The 24067-nt window shown below is 37.0% G+C and overlaps 6 protein-coding genes across 8 annotated transcripts in view; 5 read left to right on the top strand and 1 right to left on the bottom strand.

The window, feature by feature from the left end:
- The window catches only part of LOC114534459 (AP-3 complex subunit beta-1-like), a 68485-nt gene extending 66834 nt beyond the window's left edge, over positions 1-1651 (top strand). For all 3 annotated transcript variants that reach the window (XM_028555903.1, XM_028555902.1, XM_028555905.1), the window contains 4 exons: positions 31-73; positions 235-319; positions 460-557; positions 703-1651. In XM_028555903.1, coding sequence (XP_028411704.1) covers positions 31-73; positions 235-319; positions 460-557; positions 703-1004 — 528 coding nt within the window. In that variant the 3' untranslated portion in view covers positions 1005-1651. The remainder of the gene's footprint in view (positions 1-30; positions 74-234; positions 320-459; positions 558-702) is intronic.
- A 649-nt stretch (positions 1652-2300) lies between these two features.
- Positions 2301-6530, top strand: LOC114534531. Its single transcript, XM_028555992.1, has 6 exons — positions 2301-2638; positions 3624-3808; positions 4017-4085; positions 4621-4914; positions 5356-5421; positions 5576-6530. The coding sequence occupies exons 1-6, from the start codon at positions 2317-2319 to the stop codon at positions 6242-6244; spliced, it is 1605 nt and encodes a 534-aa protein (XP_028411793.1). The 5' UTR covers positions 2301-2316; the 3' UTR covers positions 6245-6530.
- Positions 6531-6943: 413 nt separating this feature from the next.
- LOC114534557 lies at positions 6944-8581 on the top strand. Its single transcript, XM_028556020.1, has 5 exons — positions 6944-7100; positions 7248-7368; positions 7520-7585; positions 7717-7769; positions 8308-8581. Exons 1-5 carry the CDS (start codon positions 6949-6951, stop codon positions 8384-8386), a joined length of 471 nt encoding a protein of 156 aa, XP_028411821.1. The 5' UTR covers positions 6944-6948; the 3' UTR covers positions 8387-8581.
- Positions 8582-10123: 1542 nt separating this feature from the next.
- LOC114534542 lies at positions 10124-11982 on the top strand. The gene has a single exon (XM_028556002.1). The coding sequence runs from the start codon at positions 10137-10139 to the stop codon at positions 11826-11828; it is 1692 nt and encodes a 563-aa protein (XP_028411803.1). The 5' UTR covers positions 10124-10136; the 3' UTR covers positions 11829-11982.
- Positions 11983-12874: 892 nt separating this feature from the next.
- LOC114534537 (dual specificity mitogen-activated protein kinase kinase 1-like) lies at positions 12875-18709 on the top strand. Its single transcript, XM_028555997.1, has 10 exons — positions 12875-13164; positions 13238-13472; positions 14108-14254; positions 15023-15100; positions 15432-15483; positions 15566-15690; positions 16008-16277; positions 16420-16481; positions 16781-16826; positions 17647-18709. Exons 1-10 carry the CDS (start codon positions 13091-13093, stop codon positions 17743-17745), a joined length of 1188 nt encoding a protein of 395 aa, XP_028411798.1. The 5' UTR covers positions 12875-13090; the 3' UTR covers positions 17746-18709.
- A 1709-nt stretch (positions 18710-20418) lies between these two features.
- Positions 20419-22549, bottom strand: LOC114534538 (major facilitator superfamily domain-containing protein 6-like). The gene is made up of 2 exons (XM_028555998.1): positions 21284-22549; positions 20419-20719 (listed from the first exon to the last, which is right to left on the bottom strand). The coding sequence occupies exons 1-2, from the start codon at positions 22482-22484 to the stop codon at positions 20481-20483; spliced, it is 1440 nt and encodes a 479-aa protein (XP_028411799.1). The 5' UTR covers positions 22485-22549; the 3' UTR covers positions 20419-20480.
- Between the last annotated feature and the right edge of the window lie 1518 nt (positions 22550-24067).

Here is a 24067-nt window from a genome sequence, read left to right as displayed (position 1 = left end):
GTTATTCCAATGTCTTTTTCAATTTTTTAGAAACTAAGTCTTGGTCTAAAAATGAGTGATTTCCCGACTATTGGTGAGTTTGAACTTGTTGCTTGATTGCGGAAAGGGAAATATATAGCAAGATAGATTGGTTAAAATATTTCATTGATGGGTGTGGAAGGAAGGTTGCATGTGTAGTACTAGCGGTCAAAATAGTTCTATTCATTTTATTTGGATCAATGATCTTGTTTTTAGACTCCATTGATGTTGGTTCCACAGTTACTGTTACGATGGGAGTTGATTTTAAAGACACCATACAACCAGTTAGTTTTGAAATATGGTGAGTACAAATTCCGCAAACATTGCTTGAGCATTTGAGTATACTTGCATATTGCTTTTTCTGTTCCATAATACATAATATAAACAGTGGCATCCAACATCCATCCTTCCAAGTAAGATCTTGTGTGTTATTTTTTCTAGCACAAAGTCGAACAAGTTTTCAGTGAAAGTTAACTGCCCTATGGGAGAACAACTGCAAGCAAGTCCGATAACCGAACAAGATTTTATAAATTTACAAAGTGAGTTGACCGTCATGACCTCGGTAAAAGTTTTTGTCCTGGATTTACTTTTGTCATTTACTTTACTGAAGACATAATCTGGTTATTATGTGAAAACCGTTACGTTTTAAGCTTACGTTAACCTTCTGCTTTCCTCACTTTACAGAAAAGCTATCCGGCATGAACGAGAGTTCTTTGACGGCAGATATCCCAACAGAAAACTGCGATGAAAGAAAACTAATTTCGCTAGTCTTGGGTTGTGCAAGTGTTGGCGCTCTGCCAAAGAACAGCTCTTCAAATATTTACAGATTTTCCGGTGTGACCATATCTTCCGGCGTGCCTGTTCTTATAACAGTCGACCTGAAAAAGGGGGGTAAAGGTAGCAAAATAACAGTTAACTGTGAAAAGATGACAATTAATTCGATTTTAGCCAAGGAATTGGTGGCGGCCGTTAAGAAAGTGAGCTAACTGTTTGCCGGACAAACAGAATTAGAACTCGAAATTTAATGGTTAGGGATAAATATTTGCATGATCACGTGCGCAGCGAATTCCTGATCACGTGCGGGATGTATGCTAGTCACGTGCGTGGTCTGATCACGTGGACGAAGTTTATCGTGGGCTGCAATTTGGTCACATGGAACGCAGGTTTTTATTGCGGTGACAAATATTTATATTCTTGGTGCAAAAAATGGAAAAAGAAAATGAAGCGTGGTTGGTTGCTTTGTCTAGTTGAGCCAGCAAAGAAATCGTCTTAAAAGTCCCAGTGTGTGTGCTAGTTAAATACCCGATTTAAAGGCAAAATTCTTCATTTTTTACCGCTTCCTGGACCAATTAACTTAAAGGCAAAGACTTCCAAGTTTCTCTCAATTGATTGAAAATAGTTCCAATCGTCGCAAAACCGAATAATATTTTCTGTCAAAATTTTATGGGTTAGATTTTCTCCCGACGTACGTTCAGAATCTATATGGATCAGTGGGGACAAACAAATTTAATCCAACTATGATTTTCACATCTTGTGAAACTCGCGAAAAAATTACTAAAAGTTTATGTGTATATGAAAAGAAGTGCGATAGTACAGATAGAAAGTTAATTTTTTAAATAAAAGCGAAAACAGACATGCATAGTCTTGAATGTCCAATATTTTAACAAATAATGATAAGGATCGACTGTGGTTTGAGGCTAGCATTTTTCCCCCGAAAACCCGTAGATTTATTATAATCGTAACATGTATTTTATTTAATTTATACCAGTCCTGAACAGCTAAAGTTGTTCCGATTTTAACCACCTTAACGCTAATTCAGTTTAAAAAACATTCTCCAACAGTTTAGACTTGTACAGAACGTATTTACAAGAAAACCTGTCGGAAACCTACAACTGACCTCATTAGGCAAATCTCTTGGGTCCCAATACGCGCAGCTGACAACAGTTCTATTATCTCTTGCACGATAAGAATTTATTCTAACTCTGAAAGGAAAGATATGGTAGATTTCCTTAGCATTTTAAATGGTTTGCTTAGCTTAAGGCCAATTCCGTCAAATTTCAGCAGCTTTTCGGCAAGTTGCATATGAAAAGCATAAGTTTTTACCCATCATTCTGTAGTGTTAACTATTCATATTTTAACAAAAGGTTAGTTTCAATAGAGCTCATTATCTATTGTTTTTTATGCGTTTGGAAGTCATTTGTAAAACACGATGTACGAATTGGCCCTCAAACCAAGGCTATAAATCAAAGCAAGCGGTGCTTATTTCACTAGTTGCTTCGACTTGGCAAAGCTTCAAACATGGCTGAAGAAACAGCACACACGAAAACCGTAGTTACCGTACTACAGGCAGACGAGTTAAAACACGATGATCCCACCACAACGGTGAACAAGGCTGAGACTTTGAAGGAAAATCTCAGCACAAAATTGAGTAATATACCAGTGGTCAGTTCATCATTACAAACCGTCACAAAGACATGCAATACCATCAAAGAATCGAATTCCTATGTCGGGTATGGGATGAACGTCGCTGAATCGTCGCTTGAGAAAGCATTCAAAGCTGGAAAAGCTGTTTTAGACTCGAGAACTCTAGCGCCGATTACAAATTCTGCAATGGAGAATAGTAAGTTTTGGTTTTGTTTGAAATATTTGCTGTATTTGTAATCCTAAGATTAGGTTTGTCGGGGGCTGGCTTCGCATACATATACCCTTCGTTAAATTATTGTAGGATGATGCTATTACATTTAATTTATAGCGTTTTGAGGGAATAAAATACGTATATAATGCACGTAACAATCGGAATTTTCCAAAACGACGTAAGACGTTTCTAAACAGAATCTATTTCGACGAATCGTTTCGTCTTTGTTAAAAATATTTCTTGAATAAGGTGTGTCGGAAAAGATTTCAGCATTTCTATGTATCTGAGAATAATTGAGACTGAAATATATAAGTCCTGGTGGCATTTTCGACAAGGATTTGTGTGAGAGTTAAACCATGCATGATTCATGTAACGTTCACCACGCCCTTGGCATCCGCGACCCCATCTTGCCACGTGGGTCTTGCCCATTGAGCTGAAAGAAACTGGAATGCTACCTCCTTTGTGACGCCATCCTTCAAGTCATGCTCAGTCTTTTCACGTAACAGAAAAACACGGTTTTATAATAGTCAATTAACGTGCAAACATAAATCTCTTCAAGAGGACGTATAGTGCATTTTATACAGAAACGTATGTTAAATTAAAATCCAAGAACCTCTCGTAACATGAAACACACGTGTCTCGTTGTAAAATGCGTTGCCTGGAGGCACAAGGGACTGATGCACCAAATCTATGACGCGGACGTGACATGAATTCACCCGGTAGCGTTAGGAACCTATTTTTAATTAGTTTTACAATTTACTTACTGCTCTGGCCTTGTCTACCAAAAGGGGTCCATAATTTAACTCGTGTTGTGAAACTGTGGAAATGAAGACATGAGTATTATTTCACATCCGCGTGGTAGATTTGGTGTATCTTAAACGTCGCCATTATGCAGCTGTGCGGCATTTTACATGATTCAGCATAATTTTTTACTCGTCTTGAATTAAATGTTTTCATTCTGTTCATGCAGTTCGGTATCTTGACAAAGAAGCTGGAGTTATGGTTGATAAGTTCTTAAAATCAACTGATAATCAAGGAGATGAAGTGCAAGCCAATGGAGCGGTTGAAGAACTCTTAACCAAAGCAACCGAATCTGGTAGTCTTGCTGTTCCGAATGAATCAATGATTCTCTATTTAGGACGAAAACTTTTCCAGGTAATTTTTGTCTATTGTAATAAGTTTGAAACTAGACTTTTCAACTCTCAGAGAAAAGTTAATTGCTTTTCCCTACTTTTTGTTGGTGAACTCGTGTCCAAAATCTTATAACTACAAATGGGCTATGGTTAATTCCTTGACAGTCTTGGTCTTCTATAATGGAATGGTTCAATTTATTCACCTTAATCACTGTTTTTTGCATTTACAGGTCACATCCTTTCTGGTATTTTTACCATACCTTGGACCGAAGTTTGCGTTGACTACAATACTAGGACTGGTAAGTGAAGAGGTAGATGGCGACGAATAGTTTAAAACCTTAGGGTATTGAGGTTGGGTCTGAATTACGTGAGCCTATGGCCCTATCCATATAGAACCTGACCACCAAACGTCAACCCCTCTTACGAACTAAGCCATTGGGTTTAAAATAAGTTTATTGGCAAGATCCTCTTTAGAAATTTATAGCCTTCATGCTTGTTCACGTTAGTACTTTGATATTAGAAATATTCTGCAGTAATTTGACTAATGCTGGGTCAATACCCAGGGTCTTTTTACCTCCGCGACAAGGCCCAAGGCCTGGATACGAGGTTGATGCTGGGTCTGTCACAGGATCTAGGAATCAAAGAGCCAATCAAATGCTTAGTTTATCGAACGAATTGTGAATGTCGATATGAACTTTCGAGCCTCGCCACGCCATCGCCAACTGTCGTTGAGCAATGAGAATCGAGCTTTTAAAAAGCATGGTTTTTCATATACATATCGTAATTTATGGACAAAGAAAGGCTATTGTACTTGTAATTTTTTTGCTTTCTTAGTTCCAAGGAAGCGCAATCCAGGCTGGTCGCAAGCGTAAAGAACGTGGTTCTCTCTCGGAGGAAGTGAAATACATGGAGCCATCGCCTGTGAAAAGAAAATATGGCGACCGACAGAGCACGTCGTCCGAGGAGGGGACATTGGTCGAAATAACTCGTGACTATGTGAGCGAAGATGATTCCAATTATGTACCAGAGGAGCACGAGTCCGAGGAATCCAGCGAGGAGTCTGGGGATGAAGAAAATAGAGAGGAGAAGGTGAAAGAGTGTTTGGCTTTGACCGAGGAATTGGAAGAGGTATTGCAAGGTTTGAGGGTTATCTCTTAATAATTATCACCTATAATGATAGGGGTAATAATTCCATGTTCAGTGAATCTTACACGAACCTAATCTTTGATATTAGGTTAGGATTAGATCTTAGATAAGGTTTTAGTGTTAATCCAAATCCTAAATCTATACCTATTATAGTTTTAAAGAACTATAATAAACTTCATGAAAAATTTTCGCACCTTCAGCATTCGTCAGCGTCAAAATAAAGCACTTTATTCTGCAGCCGATCACCGATGCCCATCGCCGACTGTCGGTGACAAACCGACCAGGCTATTCACGCATGCGCGCTTATGCAATTTCAAATCGTGAATCCCGACTATGGCGAAAGTTTACATCGTATAGTTTTGTTCTGGAGGCGATTTTGTTATAAGTCTCCTTGGCGAACTGTATGTTCAAAAAATCTTTTAGATGGGCATTCCTCTCTCTGCTACAAGCAAAAAACAAGTGGAAAAGATGAAGCACGAAGTGCAAGAGGTATTTGAGAATTTTCAGTTTCAGAAATTAGTTTTTCCAATTGCAACTGCTAAATTCATTTCATGCAATTGAATTCAGAAATTAGCGATGGTTTTTCAAAAGGAATTTAATGGTTTTAATGTTTTCAAAAGGGATTTGATTTCTTTTTTGCAAGATTGAGGCGAGTAAATTACCTCCTGCCGCGCTTGGGGAAACAAAAGAAGGTGAACCATCTTCCACTCTCGACCGAAAACAAACCTCGAAACAAACGACAGGTGAAACGGAAACTCAAGGAATAGTCGGAGGTAAACTCTCTGATCCGAAAGTAAACAAAGAAAAACGGGAAGAAATACCTCTTAAGGAGTTTGCAAACGAATCAGCGAAAGGCAAAACGGAAGTAGCGAAAGACGGCGGCGAGGTGAAAGAGGGAAAGATTGACCCTTCCTCCAAAACTCGAAAAAGCACAAAGTCGCCATTGCTCGAAAAACTGCTTTCGCCAGGAAGAAGGAGCAAACGAGGGCAGAAAGATAAAACGAAATCTCCCGAAGTAGAACGTGCGGGTCATTCCGAAGATGTCGCCGAGGCAAACACGAGCAAAGACGATGATAAATCGGCCAAGATTCAAGCGGAAAAGTTAAGCGATAGTTCGAAAGTTACCAAAGTTGAAGCAAAGGTGGAAGAGACAACGAAATCAAAAGGAAAGTCTGATGATGGGCAAAAAAAGTTGGAGCAAACAGAAAAAGTAAAATGCGACGCGAAAACAAGCGGAAGCCATGAAAACGAACCACTATCAACTATTACTGGCGCTTTTAATTTGAAGTTTGGCGGGAAAAAGTCGAAATGAGTTATATTAGTGTGAGAATGCGCAGGTGAACATCCTTTCAAACAAAACAGAAAATATGATATGCATAGCAAAAAAAAATGATTGACCTGACTTTAAAGTCAAAATATTTGACTTAGAATACAGAACTTAATATATTCAGTGTAAAATTTAGTGTTTTTCAACGTGATTCAGTAAAATGACCGGCACCTGCATTGGTAGAGTTTAACTTTAATCATTGAGGAATTGGGGATAACTATTAGTGTATGACTAAATTGAATGTGTAAGCATGCTACCTTGCCTAAATAAAAGTGCATATTTAAATTAATTACTTTTACGGCCTGAAAATGAGCCGTATTGGATAAAATATCAAGAACATTTGATAGGAAATTTGATAGCTTGGGCACAAGTGAACTTAGAGCTGCTCAAAACAGTGAAGAAATTATTTTACTGAATTCAAATTGAGAGCCTGCAGGCCCAGAGAGGAAAGGCAGGACTTGCGAGATATTTTCATATTTACAATAAACTTCCATACCCTACACGTAGCATGCGTTTTCCATAATGCACTGCGATTGACTGAACCGGTCCAGTAGATATCTTATTTTTGATAAAAAAATAAAATAAAAAATGAACTAGTCCAGTGGATTTCTGAGATCAGTTCAGATAGAATTTTCCCAATGAATACTCCTGAAAATGTGGAAGGTTTTGGAAGCACGACGGCGGGAAAGATGGCGGGAAATACGAGCGATAGCGAGGAAGAAATTCAAGAAAATGAAGAAAATAAACTCGTAGATATTGTCTCAGGTTTTCTTTTAAATCGTGATATCAAAGATGTATGCACTTTAGATGAGATGAGAAACAACTTTCCTTTAAAATATAGGTAAGGGATGTCTTGTGTTTGAAATATTAAATATTGGAAACTGTGTATAGTTCTTCAAATAAAGCAATTCTTTGAACAGAAAACTCTGAACTGGACAGGCTGATTAATTGTGATATTTTACTCTCAAGTTTTGATCACTTTACGCAGAATGCATGATGACATCACGGTACTATACAAGTCGTTTGTGATGAAAAGAAAGTTGATAAAAGGTGTAGTGAAGAGAAATATTGAAGAATTTTATACTAAAGGGAAAGAGAAAAACCGCAAAGTAAGTTGAACTGATGTTGTAAAGTGAACATCAAGTCTTGCATGGGAGTCAAATGTAAGCAAACAGTTGGTTTTGATTTTCAACTTCTATATTTTTAAAATATAATGTGCTGTCAGATATATGACACCATTTACATGTAATTTCTCTTTAGAGACACAGGCAGAGTATTGAAAAAAAAATTGCAGTTCTTGATGTGAAACAAAAGCAACTTCAAAAGGTTCATTATTATGTAGATATGAAAAAATGACATTCTTACACAACCGGTTGCTGATATTTATAAATTGAAGATTCAATCATAGGTGAAATGAGGCTCTGTTAAACCTTTTACCATTTGAACAATTTTATCAGGAACTGGCCAGAGCAAGGGAAGAACTCTCTGTACTTCAAAAAAATATTGTCAGGTACACAATTCTTCACACAAGTACTTCATTTTTAGCATATGTCATTTTAGTATTACTGACAAAATTTAGTGTTATAATTATTAACATTATAATATCATTATGAACAATCATTTCATATTCATTATATCATTAACCTTATTTTTTATTATTGTTCTATAATGTCATTTGGTATTATCATTGGTATTAGTACCATTAAAGTATTAATGAATAGCAATAATATTATAAACATTTTCCAGTATTATTATTATATACTTTGGCTAGTATTATCATTATTCAATTTTATAATAATATCATTATGAACAATTAATTACTATTATTCGTTTTTAACGAGTTACCAACCAGTCAAGCTGAAAAATTAGCTTGACTGGATGCTCAGCAATACATATGCACAATCACTATAAGGTTAACATATATTCTGTTTGTGAGATCATATTTGGATTAATAAATATTAACTTTTTCTTTAAATCACATTTGGATTAAAAAATATTGACTTCTTCTTTGAAATTATATTTGGATTAATAAATATTCTTTTACCCAGATGTGATGAAGCTGTTCAAGACTGCCACTTATTGAAGAAAGATGTCAAAGATTATTTTGATTGGAATCTTTTTGAATAAAGTTTTAGGCAATTGTGGTAGTTACGCAATTTATATCTCTTGCGCAAGTATACCGAAATATTTCTTGCGCAAGTATATTTCTCCTTAAATAAAGAAGTAGTGTATAATATATTTAGTATGGTTAAACTTTCCATTAAATATTTTCTGAAGTGAAACCCTCGTCGGGTGACCCTCGTCTTCAAAAGAACTGGGGAGAGCATTGAGGCACTTTTAAAAAATTTGCCAGAAAGTTGCATTTTCCTTTGAACAACCAACTTTGAACAACAACCATATCGATTCACAACCAAATATCCCGTTTTTATTTTTGAATATGAAGCAAAATAGCTTCGCTAATCGCTTAAACTCTTCGTAAGCAATTCTCTCAATGCAGCGATAAAGGTTGGAATATTATCAAAACATGCGTGGGCATTTCTGTTATAACACATTCCTATGACCAATATAACCGGGGAGCAGCGTCTTCAAACAACTTAGCATCAAATGTGGTATAACAACTGCCTAAAATAGACAAAACACTTCTCAACGTTTCGACCTGAGAAGGCCCTCAGGAGAGGCATAGATGGTATACTAACTCTCCTGACGAAGGCCCTCAGGTCGAAACGTCGAGAAGTGTTTTGTCTATTTTAGGCAGTTGTTATACCACATTTGATGTTAAATTGTTTGAAGACGCTGCTTCCTGGTTATATTGGAACTTATCTACATCCCTAGCGCCCATCTAGCCGAGGCTTTACCGAGTCACGGTCTATGTGACAAAGCCAGTGTGAACAGCGAAATATTTCCTCGTGTAGTTCAATTCGAATAGGTTATGTAAGATTTTAGAACCGCATAAATTAATACTTATATAATTTATCATTATGTAAGGTTATGACAATAAACGAACAAGCAGTTGGATAACATAGTTTGCGCTCAGGTGGGGCGAATGCTGCAATAAAGCACAATGAAAGTTTGACGGGAAGATCAATCAGAATTCATGGGAGCTACGAAGGTGTATATTTTTTGACGACTGAAATATGCCAACGATTGCAAACTTCAAACAATTTACGGAAATACGGTTATAAACGTATGATTGTGCATGTGTATCATCATAAAGACATAATAAAACAAGCTAGATTGCCCGAGAAATGAAAGTATCCGTGGTATTGTTTTGTTGTTTAGTATTCTACCATGGTGAGAACGAAAATAATTTACATTTGGTTAGACGCAGTGAAATAGAACGTAATTATTTATTCTTCTCGCTTGACCCAAGTTTATTTAAAGTTCTCGCAAGCTCAGCGCAGAAATAGTATTCCAAAGTTTGTGTATGTTCTCCTAAGTGAGAAACACCGCAAAAGATTGCAAAAAAGTGCTGACTCTGGCGAGAAATACGTTTACATCAAGTTTCCCATATAATCTCAAGATGAGTACGCAAATACCTCCTGGTTGACCCATATAAATCTGTGATTGTGTAATTAATTACTCAAGCTAAAGCGAGAGTCTTACGGTCTGTGTTTTTTTAAGGAAAATTTGCTTCCAAATAATAACAACCACGAGGGAGGAAGGGATCTGTGTTGATAGCATATAAAAAGTTCTTTGTCTCTCTTTTATGACAGAAGATTTGTCATTGCTATCCCCCTATGAGGACAGTTTTATGCAAATAAGTTGCGGAAGCCCTGGAAAACAGGATGTTTTGATTTTTAAAATTGAAGCACTGCTACGTGTCAATTTTGTGATCAAAATATTTTCTCACAGTTTAGCTTGACGTTGTTGTTTTACGATGCCTGAATTAATCACAGGCGTTTTGGGATTTGCCTTACGTATAACATCGAAGAAAGCCCGCTCTTATGTCGCCAAGAAACTTAAGCATGGAGGATTGACGGCCCAAAAGTTTCGAGGTTTGATTATTAGTAAATTGGACAAAATTAATTCGACACTTGATGATATGAAGAAACTGAATCTTCGCATGAGCATTAGTCGCTTTAAGCTAGGTATGGACCATTTGTATCCGTCCTTTGACAAGACTTCTGAAGGTGGAAACATATCGACGGCAGATTTAGCAAGTGGAAAGCCATTTCAAGAAATAACCGCTCAACATCTAGAGTCGAAGATCGAGAGATTTCCCGAGTTGGCAAAAGAATGCTTCGAGGCCGCTGAGAAGTATGCGAGTAAAGCATTTCAAAGCGCATCATTGAGTATCGAAGAAAGAATTTTAGCGAGTGAATTACGGATCGCAAGCGAAATGTTAGCACGCGAAGGCAAGCCGGAAGATGCGGCGAAAGGCTGTTTGCGTTCCCTGCAGGAACTACATGAAATGCCTGAGATAGAAGCAGTGGTTTCTGTGTACCTCAAAGGAGGAGTGAAAGCTTTTTTCAAGAAGGATACTCGAGCGGAAGTTGTGAAAGCCCTGAAGATGATCAATTTGATATTGGCTGATTTTATCTCAAAGAATGCAAACGCAAAGAAAAGTATGTCTGTTTTCGATTGGCCGATGATAAAGTGTGGCAGCAAGCAATTCGTCTCTTTCATATCACTTTATTGTGATGACGAATCCTCATTAAATCCGGAGGAGATGAAAACCACACTACCCTGGGACATTTCACCTGAAACGTTAATCTTTCTGGATTTCCCTGCTGTCAAGTTTATGATTTCCCAGTTGGCTGCCTTGTCCAAGAATGGTGACCTCGTTTGCTTTTCCGAAAGCAGTCCATGTTGTCCTCAAAAGCTCGATAAGACAACCGGTGAAATGAAGCCATACCGTTCTTCTTCATTGGAAGATAAAACTATACTTCCTTTTGGCGTCGTTGTCGATGAAGACGATCAAGTGCATCTTGTGTCATTTGACGGAACCTTGTCAGTGTTCAGTGAAGATGGGAGAAATATTCATCAGCGTGCGTTAACCTTTCTGAAGCCTGAGGACATCGAGTCCTTAAAATCTGCGGCAATTACTGTTACCAAGGATAAAAGTATTGTCATTGCTTGCGGACATTGGCAGAGTAGTCTGAAGAGTATCGTGGTATATATATGTAACAAAGATGGAGAAGTCACAAAGTTTAACACAGGTTTGAGTAGTTACACCTATAAAGTAAAATCATTGACTGTTAATTGCGATAATGAGGTCATAATTGTAACATATAAGTGGCCAGATCTATTATTTGTGCTTTACGTCTTCACAGAAAAAGGAGAGCTACGGAAATCTGTGAAAGTTCGTCATAGTAAAAATGATTTTTTCAATAACGATGTCTTTTACGATGATGTTTCCAAGACTATTATTGGCTACGCATGGTCTAATGATGGCAAGGTGTTGATCGAGTATTGGTCTGGGGAAACAGGCAAACTTCTATATTCATATTTATTACTTCTTACAACTGTACCAGACGATTTAATAAGGTTTCATCTTGTCTGCAACAAAGATGGCGGACTTGTTTTGGTTGGCCCGAGGCATGTCATTTTTGTTAAACATTCTTCGTGAGCCAATTCTTTCAGAACGGTTTACATATTCCATTTCTAAAATCGATGCCGGGTCTGATTCAAGGGAAACTATTGATATAAATGTCAGTTTAACTTGTAATGAATATAAGTTGTAATTAATGGTGGCTGATCGTTATTTAAATGTTGCATGTATTTCTGGCTGAATATAAACGTTGTTTTTCCAATGTTGGAGTTATTAATGTATTTTTCTTCAACCATAACCGCAGCTTTTTTTCTATAACCAACGTAAAATAGACATCAGTTATTCAGTAGGGTAGCAAGCCCAATGATTTAGTCCTACTTTGTTAATATTGATTGGCTGTGAAAACAATCAATTTCTGAAGAAATAAATCAGTAATGATGTATCATACCATGCAGTATTTCACAGATTTCTTATTCTTTTATATTTTTTATCCACCATGCACAAAAGTCTGTGGGTGCATTGATACGGCAAAAAGTACATGCAAACATTTATTGCTTATTCTTAAACTAATTTAGATTAGTTTCCGTGTGTTTTCAAGACACGGGAGGAAGTTTATCTGTTTTATCAAAACCATGCAGCATGCATTTTAGATAAAGGGGGGGGGGGACGAAATACCGACCCTTATACCTATCAACGAACCTCTTACTTGATTCTTTTGTCTTTGTAGTCAGTTGGTCACGCAATGTTTTGGGAATATTATGTGATGAGATTTAAACTCATTTAAAAGAAACTCGAATCGATACTGAGCCTATTAATATAATCGAATAAATGAATATCCCTCAATTGGGCGCGCCTTGCCTCACCTTTGGGAAATAAAATCTTCCAAAAATTTATGTCGTTAGAAACAGTATGCCACGAACCTTTAGAGATTGCTGGAGACCACAATACTTTGGACCATAAATTTATTGATACATCGGACGATATATTCGAGTGCTGCGATTTTGTGAAACAAATAGAAAACGAGCACTACAAGCGGTGCTTGAAATCCTGGGCTTATAATTAATAGCTTGAAATTCATCGTTTGTCGGATTTGATCGGGAATTCTCGGCATTCTCCGATTGCTGAAGTTCATTCAGACATGCGCCATGTATTCTTACGAGGTTGCAGAGCTGTGTTGCTGTGTACTGTAAAATGTCGCTCGACTGCAATGTTGCAACGTGAAAATATTTAGCTTGCAGTTTTGGACTCAAACTGCCCACTCTTGCGATCGTATTTCCTGTGCAGAATCCTGTGGACTTGGAAATGCATTCGGACTGCTACTGATACACTTCAAATTCAAGATGGCGGATGGAAAAAAGTTGAAAAATCGCCCGAAATTAACCATTCTAGCACCGCCCGTTGCAATACCTGAAAAGTAAGTGTTGTATACGATGTTCAAGCACGCGAACGTGCGCCTTCTGCTGATGTTTCTGCCTCTAATCTTGTAGCACAGACATCGAGACATCGGCTTCAGGAAATGTCGACTCGATCAACAAGAAATTGGCCGACCTCGAAATGGACGATTCGCAGCGAGAAAGGCTCATGTCTTTCCTGGCGGAGAAACGTAAAATCGGGGACCTCAACACCGATGATTTCGAAAAACTCGACGAGCTAGGCGCTGGTAATGGCGGGGTAGTCACAAAAGTACTACACAAACCAACAGGCCTAATTATGGCACGAAAGGTGGGGAGGTTTATGTATACTGTTTATCGTTCGACATTTCTAACATACTTCCCTGAAGATTTGTGCCCAAATTTGCGAGCATTTAACCGTGTTTAGTTTAGAGATAATGATGTAATTTGCAACATCAAACATCGATGCCGTTCGATTCGCGATGGCAGAAGAATTGCATTTATTTACAAAATAACTGTACAGCCAGTACAGGATTGACGTGAATTGCCCAAATTATACAGACAACAGTCATTTGTCGTACCTTCTCTTGCCCTTAAGATGCTCTCTTGCCCCTAAAATGCCAGCAAATGAAGTATTTTTTTAAAAGAATGCCTTCGAAATGCATGTTTTATAAATGTAAGCTTCAAGAATCAAATCGTTCTAGAACATATGTTGCTTTAAAACTTCATTTCTACTGCTATAAACAGCGTGTACTTTTGTACTTTACAAAATTGTGCAATGTTGTTCAGCTCTAACATATGAAATTTAATACACAAAAAGCCTTCGTGAGCTTTTTATATTAAAAGAATGAAGGCAATTTTGCGGTTTGTTGAAATAGTAAAACGTGCGAAAGAATGTTTATACTAAAGTGTCAATTATTTCTTCCAAAAAGCCATTAACACAGATTTCTCGTTCGTTTTTTTTAGCTAATCCATTTGGAAATCAAGCCGGCGATTCGTAATCAAATCATTCGTGAACTGAAGGTTTTACACGACTGTAATTCGCCGTATATTGTTGGGTTTTACGGGGCATTTTATTGCGATGGGGAAATTTCAATATGTATGGAACACATGGTATGCATTCCTTCATAGCATCTGGCTTCCGGCTGAGTATTTCTAATTGCTAAATTATATTCTTGAATTATTCCCTTTTAACGCAATTCAATTTCACACAATTGTACATCGTTTTGTCTTTGTCGTGTGGCTATATTTTAAGCATAGGATGCAGTGAAGTTCGTTGTTTCATGAAGTTATAATACAAATATTTGTTGCTATATTGTTAGTTGTTTTAATAACTTCAGACAGGATATCCTATACATCAAAAAATTATTATAAACGCAGACACGCTGTGTGCGAAAGTATGTTAAAACAATGAACAAATGAATGACATCTTTGTAGGGATTTTCAAAACAGCAAAGTGAAACCACACAATTAAACACAGTTGTATAGTTACATAAAACCTTCTTATTTTAGTGTTAAATCATAGTTTACTTTAAAATCTCCAATTTTTTATTGCTTAACTTTAAGAAGTTGGCTAAAATAAATGAAAAAGCTTTACAACTGATTCTTAAGATACTTTATTAAGTATTTCAGACTGTTAGTGTATGACACAAGTTTAGTGCCTTTTCAGTAAACTTTGAGAGTAATGAACTTTGAGATTAATGTGAGACTAACCAGTGAATAAGTTTAGTAAGTTATATCTGCTTGTGTACATATGCTGATGGCCCGGAACCCAGGAGTAGCAGCGATTGATTTAGTTCCTTGGCTTAAAGCGGTTTATGATGTAATTGCTGAATGGGTGTGCTAGGATTTACCAATAAGGAACGCTCCTACAATGTTTAGGATGGTGGTTCCTTAGATCAAGTTTTAAAGAAAGCAGGCAGGATTCCTGAAGATGTTTTGGGGATAATTAGTATTGCAGTAAGTTTTGTATAATTTCTTTTATTATATTAAATGGAACTCAAATAATCTATAGTTACACACAGGGAGGTTAAAATTTGTTTGGTTGTGAAAGGTCTTAGTAATACTCATTTATAATGGATTATTATTAGGATGATGTAGACTCAACAGTTAAAACAGAGACCTTTAGAGAATCTCATTCAGAACTGAACTAAACAGATAAATACTTGTTCTAAATACCGAAGTAGTATCAAGTGCCTCTAATTCTTATACGCAATGGACTATTTCGTTTAACATATTTTATTGAGAATTCAAGAATATTAAAACTCACCGCTTTATGCATCATTTTCAGGTTCTCAAAGGCCTTAGTTACTTAAGAGAAAATCACAAAATAATTCATAGAGGTGAGAGGATACTGGTTATAATATAGCTTTTGACATTGTTATTAGATACAATGATAACAACTTGTTTATTTGCAATTTTTAGATGTGAAACCATCTAACATCTTGATCAGCTCAAGAGGAGAAATTAAACTGTGTGATTTTGGCGTGAGTGGTCAGTTGATTGACTCAATGGCAAACTCGTTTGTTGGAACAAGATCGTATATGGCTGTAAGTTTTTAATTTTGTTTTTTTTGCTTTGTATTTGTCAGTAATTTCATGTGTTGATTAAATGTGAGATTAAAATACAAATATCCACTATTTAATACAAAATATACTCACCTCTGAAAGTTAATAGAAATATTCAAAAACTGCAAAAGAACTACGGCCATGATTGAAAAGAACTAGCTAGGGCCTGTCCTTACTAATTTGTTTTGCTAAGTTGTCTCTCAATGGCCTTATCAAGGAAACTTGGTCAATGAATATGAATACTTATGAATTAATAAATAATCTTTCATTAACTAAGTATAAATGCATTTCTTTGCCAGCCTGAACGTTTACAAGGAAATATCTACTCGATTCAATCAGATATTTGGAGTCTTGGATTATCATTAGTTGAAATGGCAATCGGGCGGTACCCGGTTCCACCACCCAACCCTGAAGACATTGATAAAGTCTTCTCTGGGGAAATCCAAGATTTAGCTTCACTTAATCCAGAGAGGATTGTTCCTGGGGCCCAGGTCCCTCAAGGAGTGAATGGTGGAGAGGTCCCAAGGCCAATGGCAATTTTTGAATTGCTGGATTACATTGTAAACGAGGTATGTAAAACAGTGAAGGGTGTGGACAAGTGTCAAATGCACAGTCAGTATACACGACAAATGAGTTTGTTACAAATGTAATTGTTACAAAACCTCTTACCTGCAGTTAACGATGGTAATGTCAATGTTTCTTATTTTTTAGCCTGCTCCCAGGTTACCAGAGAGGCATTTTTCAGATGACTTTCGAGAATTTGTACATAAATGGTGAGCACTCCTTTCCTACAATGATTTATCCTCCCTGGCAATGCACTTTATACCATGGGTTGTGAAAGCAAATCCAAGTGGGGGGAGGGCTGATTTATTATGGGATGAGTGGGTATAGCCCATCCCAGCCCTTAGGTTCCCCATTTATGTCTGTATACTTATTTCCTTTGGCATCATTCCTTCTGAGGTTCAAAAATTCGAAATAATCCTAGAATTATTTTATTTCATGATATTTAATTGTGAATTTGCTTTGAAAGCAATAGTATCTTTAGCTTATGCAAATATTTTTTACTTTTTAGTTTGGTAAAGAATCCAAACGAACGAGCAAATCTTAAGTTTTTAATGGTAAGTGTGTTCACTACTGGGTTGAGAATATTTTCTATCATTCTATGGCTGTGCTAGCAGACAAAATCTTAAGTAAGCTCCCAAAATATATCAAAATTTCCCAAAATCATGGTATTAATATCCATCGTCATTTCCAAACGTCCAGCCCAGATTCTGCGCCGGGTTTTTTTCGCGCCAATTTTGATAAAATGGTCTCGTTATAAAAAGCTAAATCCGGGATGAAACATACGTAGCTCAATGTAAAACAATTATTGCCTAAGACTCGGACGCTCGGTGAATTTCGCCGTATAAAACCAGAAACGAAGCGAAGTATAATTACATACGTAGTTTTGGGGAAAAAAACGTGTCTGTTGTATGTAGAAAATACATTTTTTGCAAACGTAAACAAACATCTCGACAGTTTTACCGCGGTTCAAATAAAACAATATTTTGCAAAAAAACCAACTAAAAAGCATTCTACAAAGTAGTTTTTTACCTTGAAAGTAGTTGTAGGCCTCATTTTTTCACTCTTTTGTACATTCAGTTACAGCATTTTCGTTAAAATACCGTATTTCTTCATCTGTCACTTTGACAAAAACAACTCGCAGCCATTTTGAAAAATCCGCTTAGCCGTTTAGGTGATTATCGCGTGATAATCCAAGGTCGCTCGACCAATCAGAGGCCGGAATTTTCAATAATCACCTTTGTAATTTACTAGAAGGCTTTAATGCGAGTGGACAAACCTACCCAAGCTGTAGTCACAGCTAAAGAAATCTGTTATAATATAAGTCTTTTATAGCCATAATGATGCGCAGATTTTTAAAGATTTCACGCTTTTTAGAGCCACCAATTTATAAAGAAGGCCGAAGAATCTAGCATCGATTTTGTTGGCTGGGTTCAAAGAACACTTGGCGTAGTCCCACAGACAACGACAGTATAACTGATTAGTAAAGTTTGTATTTTTAATTATTTCCCTGCGACAACAATTAACCAACGTTTTTGTGGTTGGTTAAAAGCGGCAAAACACAGGAAGTTTAAAAATGACCATTTAGAGTAGCTGTAAATGGGCCTGATCCGTTGGGAAGAACTTCCTATCCCATAACTGAGTTGATCAGGAAACATGCAACGATAGAATTAATGTTTGCCGCCATAATCATGTTTTTGGTCCAAATCGGAACACATTTTAGCCCGAGCAAGGGATAAAATAAGTTCAAGAGGGTGTGAAAAACATATTTATGCACAAGAACATCAGTTGCATAATTATGATAATTTTGAAAGGTATTTAGAACCGTAAACAAAGCAAATGAGGATTCATTTCGAGTCAAGTAAAATATAATCCAGCCCGCGACCTGCGGGCTGAACCATATTTTATCCTGACAAAAATTTTTCAATTTTGCTCGCAAAATGCACCATAGCGAAGAATTTTGTTCGATGCAAAACTGCCTTAGAGCCCATTGAGGATATTATAACATGAAGTCCTGAAGCATTCAGGCAACTCAGAACGATGGGTGACGTTTTATTTACAGGAAATTTTCATCGCATTTAATTAGTTTTTTCCTTCGAATTACAACTTGTGGTTGAGACTGGAAGGAATTAAAATAGCACATGTCGGACCAAAGCACCCAGCTTGAGCTCGCTTTTAACCTCAAGACTGTATTGTATATTTTTTTCCAACGATAAACACCCTCCTTCGACTTTTAGGAAAAGTAGTTAGTCCTTTTTCATTTGATACGATGACTGCATTAGTGCAACTTCAATTTATATATAATTATAAATATATATTTCAACACGGCTAGCAAATTGTGAAATTCACTACTTTTTGTGAAATAGACATTTGTTTTTGTATTTAATATATTTAGTGTTATTCTACTATGTCCTTGATGTATATTTGCATAATTATATTTTGCACGACAAAAAAGAGGTAGCTCTTCGCTGATTCAAAATTTAATGTCTACCAATCAGCCCGATGTAAAGACCTTATAATGACGTCAAACGCGGAAAGTCTGATGTTACACGAAATTTAAATTGGCGCCATCTTGTTTAAAGAAGGAAATTATTACTCCGGCGTCAGCGACGGAGTTGAAAATTTGCCCCGGTTTTGTTTTGTTGTTTTGTTTTTTGTTTTTTGTTTATTTTTCGTCGTCGCAAGTCTGAATGGCGCGAAACATTGTAGTATTTAAAATGTGTATGTAACCGTATTTATCTACGTCCCAGTCTTATCTACCAAGAGTTGTGGTGCACAGCTTTGGCTAATTTTCCGATGCGCGATTCGATTTCGCTCGGATGATACGGCAATTCCTCCAAGAGCAACAAATAAACCGTTCTTTTCATGCTTTTCGACTAAGTTTAGATTGAATTGGGGTAAGAATATATTTAATACATGCAGATTTTGGTCCTATTTTAATAATATCGCTGCTATTTCGCCGTTTAACAAGATGATGTGGTCGTGTATGGGCGCGTTGAACGTCGTAGTTTGCACAGGATTGAAGATTTAATATAACTATATAAGCGCGAATTCCAAAGGCAAAGTGTAAGATAAAGCGAATATATCATGCGGTTTATTTACATTTTTGAACAATTGAACTTCTATACTTTTTAAAGTACGATTTCCTTTTGAATTTCGCGATCGAACATTTAGGTTCGCAAGGCATCTAAATGCGAATATGAACTGTATTGTTTATGTTCAGAAGCTCTATATTGAGGACTGGCACGTGCGCCGGAGTTAACGCGAGAACAGGCGTCTTGTTTATTTAAAAAAGGGAATTATTAACTAGAGTAACGCCGTTTTGAAAGAATTATTTAAGAGCAAGCGTTTATTTATGAACTTGGTTACATGAATACAAGTGGGCAGACACCGCAGAAATTGATGTTTTCAAGACGTTTCAACCGGAAAATCTAATCGCTGGTTCACAATTGTGCATTTAATTTCTGTACCGCTATCAAGGAGAAAAGTATTGAATAACTTTAAAAACTTCAATTTTTCTTCCGAAAAAGCATTCCGCAATCTTTTGACAGCTCATCATACAATACACATCTAACAGCTGTGAAATGGCCATTTTGAGGCTTAAAGTATACACAAGGTTATTAATTCAGACGATTCGCTTTTACCGTGTGCAAGCTTCAAATCTTTTGTGCAAGACATATTTTCTTGAATATTTTTAAATCTTTTTTCTCACCAAGTTTGAAGTCTAAATATTGAGAATTGCGGCTATAGAGAAAGTGTTGTCATACAAGTGTGTTACGACGAATAGTGATTGTTGGGTTAAGGCCTGTTCATATGATGCAATTTTGTCGGATGCGATTTACTTCTGATGGATGTTTTTTAGTTTTATAGTCTGGTGACTAGCAAAGTATATGAACAGCAAATCAATTAAAGCTAATCCAGCACTGCTTTACCAATAACAAACTGCATTCCATACGTCAGAAGTGAATTAGATCCGACAAAGTCAGATCGTGTTAACGGGTTTTCATGCAGGGTAGAAACGTTTGTAACGGTACTCTTCAGGGCACATACCCGCCTGTTTCCCAAGAGGCCGTTCGACTAAATAAGTGTTCACAAGGTATGGACAATACAAGTATAATTCACAAGGATGAATACTACACAATGCAGCTGAATAACCAAAGCCCCCTTCTAGCAAACTAGAGAATAGTGATTCAAGAATAGATCTATTACAATTATTCATGATTATCTTCAGGATCATCGTACTTATTAGCGCTGTCTTCTTGACTAAGTTCTTCATAATCGTCCTCCACATGTTTTGAAAAAATGATATACAATAGCAAAGCAATAAAAATTAGGAACGAGGATAAGGAAAAGATCATTAAAGTGATTCGGGTCCCCAAAGCGTTGAACAGTACTCCAATGACTGTCGTACCAGCATCAATTCCAATGGAAAAACTTGTCTCCACCATACCTGAAAACACAAAATCGAAAAAGGTTGTTTTCTGTTGTTTTCTTCATTCACTGAACTGCAAAGAAGGCTCACTTTTTCAGCGGTTCACAGACAAAAAATCTGAAACTTTGCATTTCACCTACTGATCTCAATTATACGCAAAACGACTGCTGACAATATGAGCCTGCACGAGTAGGGGACAGTTAACTCAAATAAGACTGGAACGCTCACTTGTTCGAAAGTTTGAAGCCAAGATGGCGGACACTGAAGCCTTTCTTGTAGGTATGATCCAGGTCTCCACGCAGAAATATCGTAGGTAAAATGGCGGCAATTATGATTTTACCTTTGAAATTTCCGCGCCAGAGGCCTGGATCATACCTACAAGAAAGGCTTCGTGATCCGCCATCTTGGCTTCACTTATTTATGAGGGAAATTGTAGGGAAATTTGTAGGGAAATTTCCGCCGCTGACAATATAAGCCTGCACTCAGAAGAGAATTTGGACCAACGTTTGAGGTGATAATGTGGTTATATTCAACAACTTATAAAGTTAAAATACTCCATAACAATTTTCATAACATGCTTACCAAGAATGACACCTGACAATTGTTTCGATCCAGCTTTTGAGAAATGCACCGTAAACGCACAGTAGCTCAGGCCATAAGCTAACACCTGGAAAATATCGATACCAAGAACAAACCAGGGTATCCTCGTGAAGGATAGAGCAAAAAATGACATTGAATAGGACAGCAAAGCCACACAAATCGTCTTCATTTCCCCGATATATTTTAAGAGATGAACAGACATGTAGGCTGAAAGTGCCAACAGTGGTCTTCGAATCAAGGCAACTCCGCCCATCAATAATGGACTTGCTGTTAATTTGTCCAGGTACCAAAACTCCCAGTTTATTTGAAAAGAAATACACGCACCACAGTACCATAGCACGAAAAACATGAAAACGTAGTGAAAATTGAACAAAGTTGATTTTAATTCTCTCCAGTTTATAGTTTTTGTTTCTTCGTATTCAAATGTCAACCACGGTAGAGACATCATTGACAATAACGCCATACAACCCACGGCTATAAACATTAAATTATAACCATAGCCTTTAATTCCACAGAACTCTATTCTGACAGCCCAAGCGAGCAGAGCCACCCCGAAAATTGCAACGCCCCCGCCAATATGGCTCCACATGAAATATTCTCCGTAATCTGAACGCTTTTCCTTGAGATATGCAACCACCGCTAGATTTGCCAAGCAAATTATCAGACTCTCAAGCATTATTGTTATCAATCTTGATGCAACCATAAAAATAAAGAGTGTACTTAGCCAAGGTACATGTTGTATTGGTGGCGATTCTTGAAATTGTAATCCGCTGGTTGAAACATAGGTATCATTTGAACTTGATATATTTACGGAGCCGTTGGCCAATTGACCGTGTTGTGGTATGGACATCAAGTCATTCGAGTTATTGGATGACAACTTGGGCGAGTAAAAACACGTAGGTGATATTATCATAGGCGAGTATGCAAGTAAGCAAGCCAACACCAGAACAATCGTTCCTGCTAAAACCGCCGGCTTTCTTGCCCGAAATTTGTCAGCGACTAGAAGAATAAACGGAAGCAGGAAATGTTGAACACCCATGAGAGTTGTGAATCCGATTTGTTCTGGAGTCAATCCATATCGTTTGAACGCGAGATGGCAGAATTCTGAGTAAAGCACCATTCCACCAAGACAGGTAAAATAGAACCATTTCAAAGCGACGGATTTGATCGATATATTTGCCATATCACCAACTTGATCTTAACAATTATCAGCGACACGTGAAATTATTACTTTACGTTCGTCGCGCGTTAGATATTTAAAAATAACGCGTCGAATGCAATTCAATATATAATAAGATTAACCTCTAACGATAAAAAAGTGCGTATTTTTTCGTTATTCCCAAGTTTGAGGCCACCGTATTATCATAAACTAGAGGACACGAGGGCTCAGGAACTATGCACTGGGCAAGTTACTCGCATGACTAACCACTACTGTTCAAGAACTTTTCATGTGTGAAATCAAATGCAAATGAACTTGAACGAATAACTTAGCTCATTTATAAGGCTTTCTTACACGAATACGAACAAATAGGAACATTTCTGACGATCTGCTAACGATTTTTTTAGCATTTCGAACACTATAGTCTTTAAAAACATCCTTCAAAATTATAAATGCATTGCAGCTTGCAAAGAAAATTGCACAGTTTGACGTCTGAAACGGACCAACTTTGAAGTTTGCCACCAATTTCATCCTTGTCATTTTTATTGGGCATTTTATTGACAAATTTGAATTTATTTCTTAAGCCATCTTGATTGGCCAATGCCAATGAACAGGGAATAGAGATTTCCAGTGGTGTGCGAAAGACGATAATTGAGGGAGGGCACATATTCGTATATTCATGCATGTTGTGCAAGATTGATTTCTTTTCAAATCCACTGTGTTCACAGGTCTGTTAACATGAATATATGAATATGTGCCCCCCCCCCCAATTATCGTGTCTTGTACGCCACTGGGGATTTTTCAAAGAGTTTCAAAATTACTCTGTAAATCAATGGAAGAATGTAAGCAAATGAATTGCTCAGGGGTTTTTTCGGAAGACTTCTATTAAAACTAAGCAATAGTACCTGGACTATATAATGCAATATTGCCACGTCGCTGCCAATATCTACAACAGATAGACAGGCATCCGGTTGATTGCTCCCTTAGATAAACCGCTAAACCGACGCGGAGAGATAACATGAAATAATTATGAAATTGCGATAAATTATAATTCATTTCATAATTTATTTAATAGTTATTTTAAATATTGCAATTGTCAATTGTAATGTATTATAGTTAACATATCAGTTTTATTTTTAACGCGGTCTCTTGACAATCGCACAAGTGAAAGATCGCACGGTATCTGTCCAGCCAGGGCGCTGTAAAACACAAAGGCGCTGTGTTTTACAGCGCCCTGGTCCAGCGAATTTAACGCCAAGTTGCCGATCGCAACGATCATTAGCGCTATCGTGATTAATATAGAGACACATGACGATAACGCAAGCCTTTCTCCAACGATACATTTGGTCCTATCAACTTTGCCACATGTAAAGTTGGTATGCATACTAGATCGATCAACAAATCGCCCAAAGACATGCTTGCGATGAATTGAATACATTTCAAATGTCTAAACCTATAAACAAGTATTATATATACAAGTATTATATCTGTATACAGAGTGAAAATGCACAAGGCATGCAGAACTGAACAGTGCTACATTCGAAAAGGTCTAAGACCTTGGCTAGATTATTTATTAAAAAACTTGCAAATTATACATATTGCTTCTC

Source organism: Dendronephthya gigantea, unplaced genomic scaffold, assembly GCF_004324835.1.
Source record: "Dendronephthya gigantea isolate DGI-Jeju-01 unplaced genomic scaffold, DenGig_1.0 000102F, whole genome shotgun sequence".
NCBI classification, from domain to species: domain Eukaryota; kingdom Metazoa; phylum Cnidaria; class Anthozoa; order Malacalcyonacea; family Nephtheidae; genus Dendronephthya; species Dendronephthya gigantea.
The sequence above is the reverse complement of the archived record's forward strand: the minus strand, read 5'-3'. Positions and strand labels throughout refer to the sequence as shown.